This window comes from Saccostrea echinata, unplaced genomic scaffold, assembly GCF_033153115.1.
Source record: "Saccostrea echinata isolate AGI-Se365-2 ecotype Australia unplaced genomic scaffold, CSIRO_AGI_Sech_v1 ptg000040l, whole genome shotgun sequence".
Taxonomy (NCBI): Eukaryota; Metazoa; Mollusca; class Bivalvia; order Ostreida; family Ostreidae; genus Saccostrea; species Saccostrea echinata.
Genome location: NW_026889789.1, coordinates 5,345,972 through 5,363,656, shown reverse-complemented (window position 1 = coordinate 5,363,656; position 17,685 = coordinate 5,345,972). Strand labels below are relative to the sequence as shown.

Below are 17,685 nucleotides of genomic sequence, written 5' to 3'. Positions count from 1 at the left end.
ATAATTGTCCGCATCCAGTGCATGTTATACAATAAATAACGTTTTTAGATGCACAGGTCATATCTGCATTGATAGTAAATTCTTTATTTCCGAGTGTAAAAGTACTTCCCTACTACACTACGCACTCGTATACGCATACATAGACAACATATCAACCAACCCGAGTACAGAAAAATAAAACTCAGTGAACATCTTGCTGTTTGTGGACAGGGACAATTCTCAGTTTATCCCTTTTATAAACTCAAAACAGAAAATCTTTTAGAAAGACGGGAAAAAGAAAAACATTTCATCAAGATTTTTAAACCGTCCTTAAATAGTTTAATATAGACTGTTTCATGACTTTATTATTTATTACGCTATTAATGAACAAAGTAATTTTACTTAGACTCTATAATTGTTTCCTCTATAAGCATTGTGACGTCATTGCATTGTTGTTGACGTTATCATCAGGTAGCGTTATAACGTCACATGTTTGAATTGTTTTGAATTGTAAAACGTCTGAAGAAGTATAATGAAAGCGCTTACGTTTTACTAACATTGTTGCCTTGTTATTTTTAATTTTCATATTAATTACCGGACACTGTGATATTTCTTTTCATTTTTTGGATATATATATATATATATATATATATATATATATATATATATATATATATATATATATATATATATATATATATGCCGACTTCAAGACAGAAGAAGAAGAAAGGTCGGAATAAGAGTTATCCAAGAACTCTCTGAAGGTAACATTAAAGACAGCGTGCAGAAAAAAGTGGCGGATCATTCAAGCGAGGCAAGCAAGTCGCCAAGATACTGCTAGACATTAGAGATGATTCCGTGCATTTCGGCGCATATGGTCTTGGACCACAAATGCTATACACTTACCCTAGCCCCGGAAATATGTACCCTATATCCCCAGTTGGTCATAATGTTCAATTACCAGGTATAGCTATATTGAACAGTTCACCCACAAACAGTGCTATAAATAGAAATAACATCATAAATAGGTCGCATGTTTGGGTTCTAGAGGGGATTTTTGAAAAACTGAAATTGGTTGACGAAAAGTTGGAAACACTAAACGAAATAAAATTTCACATTTCAAATTTCGAAAACAAATTAACAATTTTAGATTGAGAAGTGAACACTATTAAAGGGACAGTACCGGTTTTAGAACAAAGTGTTAAAGTGATGTCGCAGCAAATAGAGGAACGAGGAATGGATGACAATATTACAGGGGCTCATAATTTAATACAATCAAAAGATGATTGGCTAAAGCCCATTAAAATATAGAACATTATGAATTACATGATAAAAGGGCATGCATGGTTATTTCAAATTGTGTGTGTTGGGGGGGGGGGGATGGATATTGAACCTTTTTCATGACAAATACATAGAAAGGGGTACCTTCTTTGCTTAAGTTTAGTACACTTATTACTTGTATTTCTTTAATGTATTGACATGCAGGTAAACAATGAAAGTTGGATTACTGCAGATCTTATGATTAGTAGAATATAACCATTAGAGCAGGACAATCAATCCCAAGACGACAAAGACCTCGGACCTGGGACCTTTTCTCTGTCGTATATTATAAGAGTCGTTACTGAGAAAGACAGCAATAAACTGTGCAACCTGAGTGGTTCAGCTGTATATAAGTTTTATATGTTTCACAACCATGACAGAACGTGTAAATTTTGACATTTATTGTTTTAAATGTTGATAGGTGCATCATCTGGTAGTATTAAGATCCTTAAAAAATAAGATAATGAATTTCTGTATTTTTTCTCTCTAAAATAGCATGATAGCATGTTTACTTTGATAAAAAATATTTTTTCTTTCATTCTGCGGTGTTTCCGTAACAGAAATTTGCCACCGTAACAAGGTAGCATTCGGATACCAGTGCGAGAAGAAAAAAACAACCCATGCTGGCTTGGCAGATGACGCCCCATATTGTCTTTTGTTGTACATGTACATATGCTTACATTTAGAAATATGTTTTTTGATTATGCAATTTTACAATTAGGACTCAGGGACGCTTTTTGTCTTGCGGTAGTTTTTAACCCATGTGCTTCCGATGTAAAAAGTATGTTTTTCTAGTCAGAGATGTGCACCGATCTTGCGGGTTCAAGGTATAATATTTTTGTCCCTAGTCTATTTAATTGATTGTATGTATGTTTATACTGTTTGTCATTTATTAAACTTGTTTTGAATAAATGGCCATTCTTATTCCTTTAAATATGCGTTACTGTTATGATTTCATGGAATCTGTCAAACAACATAAATAAAAAAAATTGATTTCAATGTTGCCTGGATGGAACCAGTTTATTAATTTACATTCCAAGTTTCTAGAAATAAATCCTTGCTCGGAGTTTCTAGGAATAAATCGGAATTGATTGGAATTACATTTCAATGACAACAATCTATTTAAATTTTCGAACGATCTATCCAATTCTTAACAAAACCTGAAGTCCAAATAAAAGATACCGTTTCTGAAATGGGCATGTTTATTTCAGTTCGGTTTTGAATAGAAAGGTCAGCAAAGCTCAAATTGTTGATGAACAGTTTTGCAAAACGTTCAAACAACTTTCAAATGTTACTCTTGATTAATGTGTATTCCGAGACACTCAAATGGCGGAATTGGTAATGAACAAGTTAACATTCATTTTTTAAAACATAGAATTAAGATGTAAGCAAGCATATCTACTATAAAAAATATTTTGACCTTCAAAAATTGACTACCAAAAATGAACTTCAAAGGGTCATAATAGCCCTTGGGTTTCAAAATCAGCGGAAACACTGATTCTAAAACGAACCATTATTACCTCCATTACATAGATACTTCAGTCTCTTGGAACGTATATAATATGTTATGTAACTGTAAAGTTTTAAAGTTATAGACCTAAAGTAAACTAAGTATAACATTTCAATTATATTAAGTTCTTTACTTGGTTTTCTGTAAGCTTTGTTGTCGATGATGTAAATGTCATTGTGTGGATGGAGGCCTATACAGGATCTCACGATGTCAGGTCTCGCCCAGTATTCGTATCTCCAGAGCCACGTCACGTGATCTACACTGTCCTGTGATCTTCCTCTGTTATGTACAGCCTCCCCTCCTCTTCTAAGATCCATTAGAAATTCTTCTATTTTATCTTCACTGTCCTTAAGGATTTGGTTAGAAATATTCACTGTTAAAGAAAGCGAATACTGTCACAATGTTTAATTTATAATTCTAACTAGAATAAAAATAAGAAAAGTATAGATACAGTGGATGCAACGTAATATAGTTGACAAACCAATCTTGTAGTTCTAATCGTTTATGAAACGTGCGTGATCTAGATAAGAGACGTGCAAACTTCGTTTTGTAAGTTTTATCGGAATGTAATTTGTAAAACAAGTATTTCGATTTTCTGTTTTAATTGTGATAAAAAAAATGGAGCGCGATTTACAATATCCAGCGAACTAATTATCGCTAGTACAATGTAGGAAAACAATATAGTAAGCCGTACAATACTGTATTCTCTTAAAATAGCGTAACTTTTAATAATAAATTTCACGATTTTTTTTCTGTAATGTCAAGTTTGTTTACTGCTAATTGTGGTCAAGATAGTTTTTATATCAATGCATTAAAAAAGTATATCTTTACAAAAAATAATAAATAATTCCCAATGCTTTAATAAATATTAAGTCGGCGAATGTACACGTCATGAATGTCGGGTTACTTTTAACAGTGTTAATCCCTAATACTCTGTTTTTATAATTTCTGCAAATAAATGAATTGTAAATTAGTTTCTGAATCATGGACAGATGGATATGGTTTTAATTCATATAATGCCATTTAAATTAAAAAAAATCTTATCCCCCGTACTAATATAATAAAATTAAGTTTAGAATTAATTTAATAGAATTAATACTCACCATGCTCACTGCCCACCTATAGCACTCGATAGAATATGCAGCAATATATCATAAATTACATGTACATCTTAAACGTATCGAAAAGATTAAAAAAATCTTTTTTTCCTAAGTCGGAGAATTACATAATTATTTGTAATTTTAAATAACGACTAAATCTTATTTAGTTTCAAAAATATCCATTTCTAAATATTTTTTTTCAGATTTCCAAAGTCGATAAATTGCGTAAATAATTATTTGTAATCTAAAATAACCATACTAAGTCTTATATCGTTTGGAAAATATCCACTCCTAAATATTTTTAACTATTTTGCGTGAAGAATCGTGCCTTTGCGTTAGCAATCGTGAAAGATTATGAGGCGCCGTTTATATATTTTTGAGGTATTTTTGATATCAAAGAAATATTTTTTGATATCAAAAAAAAATCTTGATAACAAGAATTTGAATTTTTGAAATCAGAAAATCATTTGCTATCTGAAAATTATTTTCTTATATAAGTGAATCAATTTTTTTATATCAGAAATTAATGTGGATTTCCTGATATAAAAAAATCGAATTCTTGATATCAAAAATTATTTTCTGATATCAGAAAATCTATTTTTTGATATCAGAAAATGAATTTCTGATATCAAAAGATACTTTCGAATTTTTGATATTAGAAAATCGATATTCTGAAATCAGAACATACATGTATAAGTGAAATAAATAGAACTTACATTAATGAATGCTCCCTTATTCCCTATCAATGGTTACTTTACTCGTATTAGCGTCATCCTGAATACCGATCCCGCTGCAACATTGTATGTTCTGTTAACTGTGATTAGTGCTATCACTTCATAGTTGTTTGTCTCTCACAATGAAGGTATAGATAGCCTAAAGCCTCGTGTGTGGGTTTTTTTTTATTTTGTATAGATTAATGCAGAGATATAAATGAATATACATGAATTGATACATGTATTTACAATGCCGATAAGTTACTAAAATGTCCGAATTCGAAATAAGTCTTGAATCCTCCTTTCTTGTAATGGGAAAAGAAATGTAGAAATTGATAGAGTGATTAACATTTTATACATTCAGTAAGTTCTCTTTACATCATAAACATCGAAACTTGTAGCCTTATTTTGTAACATATACAAGTTCACCTTTCCGCTATTTTTTTTTTTTTTGTTTTTTTTTGTTTTTTGTTTTTTGTTTTTTTTTGTTTGTTTGTTTTTTTTGGTAACCTTATTTTGTAACATATACAAGTTCACCTTTCCGCTATTTTTTTTTAGAGAATAGCACAAAACCCAAGCACAGTGCATCAGTGGAACCATACTTCTCGGGAGAATTGGTTATCTGTATTAGCCTAAATACTAATATTTGTTGAATTTCTGATATCAAAAAATTGAGTTGTGATATCAAAATATCCAGTTGAATTTCTAATATCACAATACCATATTTTGATATCAGAAAGTCGAATTTTTGATATTAAAAAATGATTTTCTGTTAGCAGAGATTTAAATTTTCCGTATAAAAAAAGTCCCGTTTATTTTTTGATATCAAAAAGTATATTTTCACAATTTTTTTTTATATCAAAAAGTCGAATTTCTGATATCAAAAAAAAATAATCATTTTGTGATATAAGAAAATACATGTACCTTTAAAATATTAAATCGGCGCCACATAAACATCGTGTAACATGTACAATCGTGTGCGTGAAGTATAATTCGTGTAACATGCTTAATCCTGCGATAACCGTGCGGAATCGTTCGTGTAACATGATTGTTCATGTACGTTGTCAACAATAACGTTGCATCCACTTTATGTACATGAAGGTACATCTAATCACCAATGACATTGATTAAAATGACTACAGTGGCGCCGCGGTAATCCGGACGCCAATAATCCGGACGCTTCACCTTCCTTACGATATTTTTTGGGAACCGATTTTTTCCACGTTATTCTGTCTCATTAATCCGGAAATTCGCGTTCCGGATCCGGACGGTCAATTTCTACCACAAAACGTAATATTTCATTGAAAAATGACTCGTTTATCCGGACGGTAATATTTCGAGGAACGACTTTTCACACCTTTCTTGCAGTAGCGATAATTATTGTAAAAACATTGAATGTTTTTACAATAATTAGATTGTCCGTGGATTCAGTTTGAAGGCGGTTACCTGTGACCTCTAAACAATAGCGTCCATAATTAGCGTATGTTTACCTCGGATAAAACACACGTCTTTTATAATATAAAGCCCGAAGAATTTAGCTTATACTGTGCATTAATTAAATATAAATCCGTTCAGAATAGAATAAATTGCTAACGGTATATAAATTTTTGAGAATTTTGGAGTGTTGTAAATAATTTTTTTTTTACTGAATCACGAGATTTCGTTGTGGTATTGAGTTGCGTAAGTTTATCAAATTACGATCGTACATTATTTGATACGTTTTTTTTTTTCTTTTCGTAAGACAATTTATTATGATACATAATTCAAGAAAATATATTTCTATTAATGCACTAAGAAATACGTAACTGGCGTTAGTTATAAATGCCGATCACGTTTTTTCAAGGTATATAACTTAGAGTTTATAGAAAAAGTATTGATAATCCTGAATATGGCTTATGTTTACGTTAAATGTTTGCAATACGTACACTGATTACAGTGTTTAGTTACTTACTTCCCTATGTAGTGAATATACGCGGTTAGTCACTTGAACACTCTCAATGGTGATAATGAACAGTTCTACTTAATATGAGCTTGAATAAATAAAAAAAAAATTGCCGAAATAAAACAGTAGCAGATCAAAATTTGGTCAGCCCATGTAACTACACGTCAAATAGAAGGCGAGTAAAGTTTCCTGTGTTAGAAAAGGAAGTCTCAACATAAAACTGCCCATCCATTTTTCATCGTGTAAATTACATTTTAATTTTTTTCTTTTTTAAATATTAATTATTTCTTTTAAAACTATAAAAATAAAATCAATAAGTCAAGGTAAAATAAAATGTTTTCTTTGCCTTCACATTAATATTTGATACCACTATGTTCATATGTACATGCTTTGAGAGGGTACGTCTTTAAAGAAGTGATTCACTTATCCGGACGATTCATTTATCCGGGCGATTCCGTTGGGAACGGAGGCGTCCAGATTAACGAGGCGCCACTGTATATATTTATTGAATTCACAATACTTTTATATGAACGAATCTATCTACAGTTTGTAGCATCAAAGTACACGCCTCATGAAAAAAATAAAATAGTCAATATCATAGGAATCTGATCATGAAATGCTCAGAGTAATGCTGACCCTTTCTTGTTTATAAATATATCTATCTGCAAAATACAGTCATTTACTTGAAGCACTTTCTGAAATCTTAAAACAATTACATATTATTATCTTTACACTGACTTACATATCTTGTATATCAGATTATATATACTCGTGTCCTCCATGGTGACGTGAGTCAATATGTTCATCTGTAGACGGTTTATCAGTAAGTAATCACAATCATCACTAATGACACACTTCTCTCCAGGTTTTCTGTTGTATCCCCCTGATCTCAGGTACACACTGGCTGTGTCATAACTACTGTAAATGAATGGTAAAAGACTCTTTATTGATGCTATCCTACACATTGTCTCATCCTTTGTGTCCTCCGTTATCATGTCCTGATCTTCCCAAAGATAATCACGTGACTTCAGTCTGTCCAGAGTCTGCTGTGCTTCCTCACTTGTTACAGGATTCTCTTTACCGTACACTCTCTGTCGTATCTCATTAAGCATGTCCAACCACTCTGTGTTAGTGAAGTCAGGAGGACCGGAGTCAGAACACAGAAAACAATATAATAAGGACACCTCGTCATCAGTCAGTGTGGAGGACTGATCTACAGAATGTTATTTTACGAATTATAACTTAGCAACTCTGTCCATAAGGAATAGTTCATACTATAGTTAAAAGACCATAAATTATTCTATTGGAATTCCTTTGTAAATTCTTTATATTTTTTTATCTCTCCTCTTGTTAACATCCAAAGTCAGTTAAAGTGCCCTAAACAGTTAAAAAAAACGGCTGAGGATTTTCAACTCGGAAAACAAAGGAAATGTTTTAATTCGGATAGAACAATATTCGAATAATCAGAAAACACATATGGTAGCTCTTAATATTAGGGATTATATTCTGCATGCATATGGAACAAATCCAGTATAATTTTAGCAGTGATTTACGTATTTATTAAGATGCTTCTTAAAATTTTGAATAAATTAAAATAAATTTAAATAACTCATCATTGTTGCATTCAAAAATGGTGTTTCAAGTAGTCGTATTTGATAGAGATAAAATAACTATCCAATTTAAATCCATAGTGTAATTGAAAATTTACAAGTATATTCAAAAATAGTCCATATTTACAAATAGTTAAGCTACGAAAAAAGAAAAAAAATGGCTTTTGAGAAAATGGCATATCATTTATTCTTTGATTAGACCCCCATACGTAAATTAACAAAGAAGTTTGTATGCATTTGCATTCATCTGCCTTTTATAAAGAGATTCTCAGGTTTTTTGCACTTTGGAATTCAAAGCAAACGTTTCTTTTGAGACATGAGCAAACTGTCTTCTTTGTAAGGTAATTCACATTCATCCATAAAATGCAAACCAATGATTTTTATTGGTTAAACAACAGCATTGTTTTGAGAATTAGAATACAGAAAATGATAATAAATATTGCAATATCTTTGAAAATGATAACATAAGTATATATATCTAGATTGTTATGATTGTAAAACGTTAAACAATGTCATGTTTCACACATCTTATCAAATATCCGAAATCATAAGCTATATATTCTAAAAATGCAGAATTCCTACTTATTACAGATGAATTAAACAATTTATCTACACGATTTCTGGCGTTGCACTCACGTTTGGTAGGACTAAACATTAAATTCTATTTTAAAATAAGTCTTTATCATAAAACAGACAATGTAACGTATTTCACGTACGAAATTATAAGTGTCAATATGGAAATAAACGTGTGAAATAAGGAGAATTTTCTTATTTAAGTGAGTTCTACGGTTCTTCAAACAAATTTTGAACCTATTCTAGACCCTTTTTACTATTGAAAAGATCAGTTTATTTCTGTATTGAGATGGAGGTAATTTTTAGATTTAATTCTGAAGTGGGCACATAATACTTTTTCAGACGTTAGACCTCTTTTTTAGGTAGTTGTCTCCTTCTTTGGCCTTTTCCCACCACCAATATTTCTTTTGGGGCTCACATTACTCATTTTAGTCTTTATCTAAGATTGAAACTGTATTAATATAATGTATGAATTACGTTACACTGTTGTGAATTACGATACACTATTATACAGACTTATGCCTGATGTAAAGAACGAGCGAATCAATGTTTTATATTTATGATATCTTAGTATTACATATATCCTTCATTTTCAAAATGAAATTCCAATAAAGTTTTTTAACGATGAAATAAATCTATTCATTCAAAAAAATTTTTTTTTTCACTTTTTAGATGATTGTTAACACCACTGCATTAGTCAAAATAGTTTCGCCTGTAAACTTCCTTTCTACTAGTTCACGCATGATAAACGATGACAATGAAAAAAGATTCATGGTAATTTTGCTCCTAGTTAAGATTCTTTCACAACATAAAGTAAATTGATCATAACGTAATTCACTGTAACGTAGTTCACGGACTTGGCTGTTTAAGGCATTGTCTACGTGTAAATTATGAAGGGCATAAGTGTGTATATCAGTTAAGATATTTGAAGTTCGTAGCATTTAGGAACTGTGTGCAAGATTGCGTAACGTAATTCACAATTCGATATACAAATGGAAAGTTTTCGAAAATTGAAATTTTTTGTCTGAAATGTTATCTTTTGCCCTTGAATCATTTTTTTTTTTTTTTTTTTGATAACCTAATAATCACTTTTATCAGTATAACCTAACCGTTAATGCCAATTACAATTTCATTATAGCTGTGAAAAAAAAAATGTAATGTAATTCACTGCATTAAATAGGACACTCAAATTTCGTATTGCAAATTTTTTTTAAATTTTTTTTTAATTCTTTTTTTGGCTATTGAAGAGAAATTATAGGTAAAAATGAGTTGCTTATCCCTTTATTGTTACTATATACAATATTTTGCCTTCTTTATTGGTTGTTCTAAAATATTTTTTCATACCGGAATTCAACCATCCTTGTTTGTGACATCTTGTTTTGATCAAATTAGGCTTAGAAATCCTTTCATTTTGTACAGTAATCGTGGTCAATACATCGTTATATCTATATTTACAAATCGATCGTACCTTAACATCAAATTTAACTCCCAAAACAACTAAAGTTGCGGGGTTTTGTCATCAGAAAACGTTTGTGAGATTGAAAACTAGTTTTGGCGCACTTTAACTGACTTTGGATGTAAAATTCTGGTTTTGTATTAATATGATTGTTTCTACAATGTGAAATCGTCTTTAAATTTTTCAATCAGAATACTGGTAAGAAAGATACTACTGTTTCTTAGGGCAGATTAATTGAAAAGTGTGATGTGGAAAAAAAAAAGCAAATTACATGTACGGATCAACATAATTTTTTAGAGCGTATAAACTCTCTCTCAATTTTTTTTTCTGCTAATGTATCTATTATTGAAATAGCTGAAAGCAATTGTTGTGAAATATTGCAAAACAATGATGTGAATTGAAAAAAGGATATTTTTGGAATAGGATAACAATAAATTACAAATTCGATGTATGTATATTATATTGTCGCGGGCAAGCACGAGTTGGCAACCATTTTCATCATTTTTGAAATTGATATTTGTGAAACTGCATCTTTTCATTCTTTTTAGATTCGCCGATTTGTAAAACGATGCTACGTGCCTAGAGATGTATATAAACACCGTTGTGCAGGTTCGAAATAAAGATTTCTAAACACACAAAAAAATCTTACTTGGAGAACTTTTCTAAAACAATATTTATATATAAAACATATATAAAACAATATATATATTCTAACAATATTTTGTATAAATGTAGGACCGTTGGGCAATAAGGATTCTTTATCGTGCCAACGCCTATCGTTTTTTAAGGTTTTTAAGGTCTCATCCGAAAGACTCGCAACTTTCACTTCAAATAAAGTTCCGAGCGCTTGGCGAAGGAACAGCTGCTACCTAAAAAGCACTCGATCCGATAGTTTTTAGCTGCTACCATAACAAGTTTATTAGTGTTATTTGCATGCTTATCAAAGTCATAAAGTCATATCTAAAATGCACAATGTGAAACTGAAAAAAAATTAAATAAAATAGAATCTCATACAACACATCGCCCGAGTAAGGTTCGCGGGTATTTTCCACGAGATCTGGCTGACTGGAAATTTCACATGTACCCCAGTGATCAAGATTTGGTAAGTAATTAGATCTATAACAAAAAGAAGTGCGGTCGAATGAAGATGAATGTATATAAATAAATGTAGTAAATTGTAGAAGCATTTGTTAAAGAGATCAATTACTCGAATTTCCTATATCATAAAATTTTGCCATTGGTGAAGAACACTCTAGCTGCCATCAGTCTTATGAGTTAATATATGATTAAGCATAGCTAGGCCTCAATAATTTTGTCTCATGGATTTGATATCTACGGTTGGTTTACAGTTTTAATCAAATGTTCAAGAACCTCAAATGGGGGGGGGGGGGGTGCAACCATTGTTATATATTACATTATAATAAAGTTTATGCAGTTATAGTAAAGCCAGTAAAAGTGACCTCTTCTCCAGACCTCTTGCCTGGAAAAGTATATCACTCTTGTCTCTACTACTTCATGTACAAGTATGAAGTTCTTCAATTGAATGAAATTTTTGAATCATCATTAATTATCATTTATGACATTACAGATTTTTTATTTAACCTGTGTCTGTTTCATAAGACTTCAATAATATTTTGATCTGTATGTCTATTTACAGTGCAACTTCAAAAGATCGTTTGGTTCATTGCCGGATGATGTGGCTAGATAACTTGGATTTGAAGCTATCTAGGGATCGAGGTGGTTGAAACCAAGGATGTTGGTAGACAATTCCACATCCGTATACCATCTGGGAAAAAGGACTTCTGGTTCTCTAAGGTTCTGGCATAAGGAACCAGGAACATCATACTGTTTCCCCTGGTTGAAGCGGACTGAAACAGGAGGACTGGTGGAATGTCAATAAGCTGGTACACTATGTGGTACATCAAAAAAGGTTTTGCTTGACCAAGTCGTTCATGAAGAGATGCCCATCTCAGATGATTAAGCATGTCTGATACGCTTCTAGTTGTCTTATAGTCAAATGTTATCATTCGGGCAGCTCATCTTTGGGCCATCTCTAGTTTGCCAATACAGTCCCTTCTGTACGAATCCCTTATTCCAAGATCGGCCTGACTAAAATATGATAGCATAGAGCCTTTGTTTCTGATGGACATTTGTGTAAATTGTGTCTCAAAAAGGCGTGCTGGAAAAAAATGGTGGAATTTGCCTTTTTGTGATGGTGTCAATGTAGTGGTTCTACTTCAGGCCTTGATGAAGGTCGATTGCCAGGTATTTAGCTGTTTCTACTACCTCGATGACATGGTCATGGATGACATATGGTACATTGACCACTTTCTTTCATTGGAAGCATGTACAATCTAATTAAAAATAGATGTTCCGAGTCCGCTTCCGCTTCTCAAACAACTAACAACATCCAATTTGGAGTAACGTCAGAGAGACCTTTCGATTATTAATAAACATAAAATTTTTGGCCAATCATATTCAAGCTTCTGTATACGATTTTAAAGTCAGTTTCAAGGCTACATCTTAACATTATTGATGCTCAGTAGACTGTCTTACGTTGAATTAAGGTAATTTTGGTATAAATTGAACGTATAGTCCGCCAATCTGGCATTCTTACCTGAATAACGCAAACGAAAATGCACAAACTAAACGTCTATATATCACGAACGTCACATTTATATATAGCACGGTATTTTGTTTACTAAAAAAAACCCTTGGGCGTTTGGGTTTGGCAGTAAAAAAGAAACGCATCCGAACTATAAGTCAAGATTTCGGAGACTGCAATTTCATTGGGTAATCGAAAGGTCGCTCTGATGTGACCCCGAATGGGATGTTGTTAGATTTTTGAGAAGCGGTAGTGGATTCGGAACATCTAATTTTAATTAGATTGAAATATGCAAGACTTGATATTTTCCAGGGTGGAATTCCATCATCCATTCTTCCTCCCATCTCTGCAGTTCATTTAGGTCTTTCTGGAGCTGTATAGCATTATCTTTATTTTTTATGTCTCTGTAAAAAGCACAGCCATCTGCAAATAGGCGGACAGTTGAATTTTCGACACATACTCTTGAAAATCATTTATAAATAGAAGTAAAGAGACAGGAGTGGTTTCTTGGTCGTCCACCTTTCTCTTGTCCTGCGGTTCCATGTCAGGGCCTGGCGTGTGATGCTGGATGGTGACTTTCTTAGAGTATGTCCAATCCAGCCCCACTTTCTTCATCTAATTTGCAAATCGTAAGAATCCTGTCCTGCTTTTTCTCATAGTTCTCCATTTGTGATCCTTTCAGGCCATCGGATGTTGAAGATGTGCCTGAGACAAGTGTTGTAAAATGTCTGGATCTTCTGCAGGGTTGTTTTGGTCATTCTTGATGTCTCTGCTCCATACAGTAAGACGGACTTAACATTCGAGTTGAGGATCCGCAGTTTGGTAGTAGTGTGGATGTTCTTTGAGGCCTAGATTTCTTTAGCATGGTAAAAACAGCTCTTGCCTTCACGATTCTTGACTTGATGTCACAGTCTGTGCCAGCCTGTCTGTCCACCACTCCCAAGGGAGATGAATTACTCAACTTCTTTGACGGGCTCACCACCAACTATGGCTGGTAATTCAGCTGTGATGTTGATTTTTGTCAAGTCTGTTTTCTTCAAATTGATCTTGAGCCTTGATTTTGCTGATTTTGTCGCAAGGCGAGTTGTTTAGTCCTGCATCTGACTGTGGTTGTGTGACAGGAGATCTAGGTAATCGCCAAAGTCAAGATCATCGAGTTGTGTTAGAGTGTGCACCATAATGTTCCTGTCTGATGTGGTAGTCCTCATGATCCAGTCAATGACCATGAGGAAGAGGAATGGTGACAGCAAACATCCTTGTCGAACTCCTGTCTTGACTTCGAAAATCTCAGACATCTGACAATGGGCAACCTTGCATGTCAACCTTGGTTGGTGTTACGAATCAGGAAGAGGAGCTTTTAGGTACCCCATAGTGCTCCATTGTTGAACCCGGTATTGTGCCAGAAAAGGGTGAATTTGTATGAAAGTTTTGATTCCTGACATGGTGTAGATTCAAGTTTGTCCAAATCACTGCCACTCCGTGTGGAGTGGGGTCACAATAGAGGGTCAATTTTTTTTTCATCAAATTGTATAGAGAAAACGTTTAAAAATCTTTTCCAGAACAGCAGGGCCATGATGAGTGATATTTAGGTGCAAGTATCCTCAAGTAGTGCATATTTAAATTTGTGAAAATCCTAGCCCCCAGCTTTAGACTAGTGCCACAGTAGGGGATCAAAGCTTAACATGGGAATATATGTAAATATGTTTAAATATGTTATCTTTTGCTCAATAGCAACATTACCGGATGTTGCTGATTCAAGTTTGTTTAAATCATGGCCTCCAAGAATGAATAGGGACCATAATATGGGACCAACGTTTTATTTTGGAATATTAGAAGAAAAAACTTTTCTCAAAATCAAAAGGGTCATGATTAGTCCCATGAATATGTGAGTATGCTCAGGAAGCGCAGCTAGGTTACAGTTTGTTAAAACCATGGCCTTCGTTGTAGTCGTAGGGCTACAAAAGGGAAGCAATATTTCAAAACGAAATTTGTTATTTTTCAAAAAAAAGTCTTCTGTAAAATAGCAAGGCCAAACTCAATCCTATTACCTAGGTTCTTCTGACTTTCAAATTATTGATCCTGCGATTAGAGTAGGTCTAAAATATCAGGAAGCAATTTTTACTACCTAATGTTTATTTAATAGCTTCTTTGCAAAACATAAGACCATATTTTAATCATCATGAAATTAAAACATCCGCAAACCCTTGGGGCTAGGGTGGGGACATAATATCGGTAATGTCATTTTCATGTGAATAAAGTGTGGTTCTTTTAAAAATCTGCTAATGAATAACAGCAGTACCAAGGTGACTCAGGTGAGCATCGTGGCCCATGGACCTCTTGTGTGTCCCACAAATTAAGTCATACTTGCTACAGTTAGGAATGAATTTAGGAAAATACTTTACTTACAGTACTTGGTCAAATATCCATATTGAAAGAAAACTAACTTCAGAAAATGACTTGTCAATGACTTACTCGACATTTTTTTACAGTTGATATGGAACACCCCTTGATCCACGCAGGGTTTAGGTGATTAGGTTTGGACTATAATCGGACATTAAATTGTAATGTTGCGCACAGGGAAAAGCAAAATAAGAAAAATCAGCCATATTAGTCATATTGAAGTTGTGTTGTGTTGATTCAAGTTTAGTTAAATCATTACATCTTGAGGCAAAGTAAGGGTCATAGAATGGATCAACATTTTTGGTGGACATAAAGTCAGGGAGTGGGGAATGGGGGTGGAAGTCTTTTAAAAATCTGATTAAGAAGAGCTGGGGCAATGTGACTCAGGTGAGCATTGTGCCCCTTGTACATGTACCTCTTGTTTAAGTTTGTGATTAACATAGTTTAAAATACTTAAATAGAGCAATTTGCAAAGTTTGTGATTAACATAGTTTAAAATACTTAAACAGAGCAATTTGCGAAGTTTGTGATTAACATAGTTTAAAATACTTAAACAGAGCAATTTGCAAATGTCTGTCTGATGCGTCCAATAAAAAAATGAAAAGGCTTTAGAATTTAGATATAATTAACATGTGTCAAATAATAGGTTAACAATATTTAAACACTTTGGTCAAGTGAATTGTTTGAAATTTTATAACATGTGGGTACGGAGAAGGGACTGAAAAGGGATCATCCAAGTTTTATTTTCATGCATTGCATCCTATTAGTTAAACCTTATAACTGACGTAAGTGAAATCAAAATTTTGAAATTATGCTTTTAAAGCCTTGTGGATTGCAAATCTCATCGTCATCATGTAAAAATATTAAATTCCAAACATCGTGTATAATTGAATGTAGCTTTTCATGGAAGTGATACATATACATTGTAATTATGCTTGCTCTGATACGCTGTAGACCTTGATAATTATAAATACATGTATATAGACAAATAAAGTAGACATTTAATGAATTTCATGATGGTCTTATCAACTCTGAAACAAAATTCATAGTCATAAGAAATGTAAAGATTAAATGATCAAATAAATTATTCAAATAGAGCATGTTGAAGAATTCAATTTATTAGTTTAATTACAGCACCAATCAAGAACAAAATTCTATGCGAGGAAGAACTCCAGTCATCATGAAGGGTTAACAGATAATTATTTGTCTAGTAAAAAATTAAAACCTACAGTGTACTTTACATCACTTTTCATTGTATGCAGAATGAAAAATTTATGGTGTTCGATTTCATGCAATTTTTCCCCATAGCTGACAACACCCTCTCCCTCAGTGTCTGTAAAATGTAAAATGTTGAACTATTTCTTAAATTTAAGTCTTCCGAAATTATAGTTGTCAAAAAATGCAAATTGTTTTAAGTAACAATGCAAGCTTTCATTAAATTAAATTTCATTACATTTTGCTTTAAACGAGGGACAAATGCTCAACAGAAAAATCTCCCTATTTATATATTGTAATCCAACGTTGTATCTTCCTAAGGGTTTTGCTTATGATTTTTTTGTTTCTGCAATAGCGGCAAAAGGTAATTCCCGTATTAACAAAGGAAGTATTTTATTGTCCTACATATTGAACTCTTTTTTGCTCACTTCTTACTTAAAACATTTCCCCTACCGTTCCCCCTCCCCTTTTTCCGTATTGTGTGAAATAAATAAATAAAAATTGACTGTCTTTTGCTTACATTGAATTGCATCTTTTCTGAAGGCATAAAAGACGTAAGACAAGTCTAATATTTAAACTAGAAGTATTGTGAGTACTTAGCTCAAAAGACGACAGCCCCGATCTTATAGGAGTATAATGGCAAAGTCCATTTCTTGGGAGTATGTAAATGATATTCTGTGAAAGTTCCATTGAATTTTATTTGAGAGTTTAGAAGGAGTTGCATTAACAAAATGGTAACCATCATAGTCGAGCATAAAGTAAAGTCCATGTTTTGCAATTGTTAAGGGAAACCCCAAATATCTGTGAGATTCAAAACGTAAAACAGGAGGGTTCACAATAGCACTATGTAATAAAGTTTCTGTAAAATTCTCATTAAATTAAATTCAGTGGTATAGGAGGGGTCGCAAATAAGAGATGGGTACACCAAGTGTTAAATAAAAAAAAAGCAAAGGCCATGTTTTGCTATGGGAAATCGCAAATCTATTTTTTGATGGAAACGTAAATATAAGGAGATGCAAAATGGCACTATTCAACAAAGTTTCTATGAAATATTTATTGCAATGCATTCATCTAGTGTGTAAGAGGATCAAGTTGCATATAAATTAAAGCTACCTCCAAATATACAAAGAATGACAAAGCCCATGTTTTGCTACAGGAAATCCCAAATATCCATCCGATCGAAAGGTATAATAGGACGTGCACAATTGGCACGCAAGGACGTACGGAGGGACACCCCATCTCTATATACCCGCCAATTTTCA

General features: G+C 32.9%; 1 protein-coding gene across 1 annotated transcript in view; it reads right to left on the bottom strand.

The window, feature by feature from the left end:
- Nucleotides 1-12,230, bottom strand: part of LOC133200540 (uncharacterized) — a 35,675-nt gene extending 23,445 nt beyond the window's left edge. Inside the window, exons 1-3 of the mRNA XM_061336325.1 lie at nt 11,987-12,230; nt 7,307-7,777; nt 2,943-3,182 (exon numbers count right to left, since the gene is read on the bottom strand). Of these exons, the coding sequence (XP_061192309.1) occupies nt 2,943-3,182; nt 7,307-7,777; nt 11,987-12,230 (955 nt within the window). The remainder of the gene's footprint in view (nt 1-2,942; nt 3,183-7,306; nt 7,778-11,986) is intronic.
- Between the last annotated feature and the right edge of the window lie 5,455 nt (nt 12,231-17,685).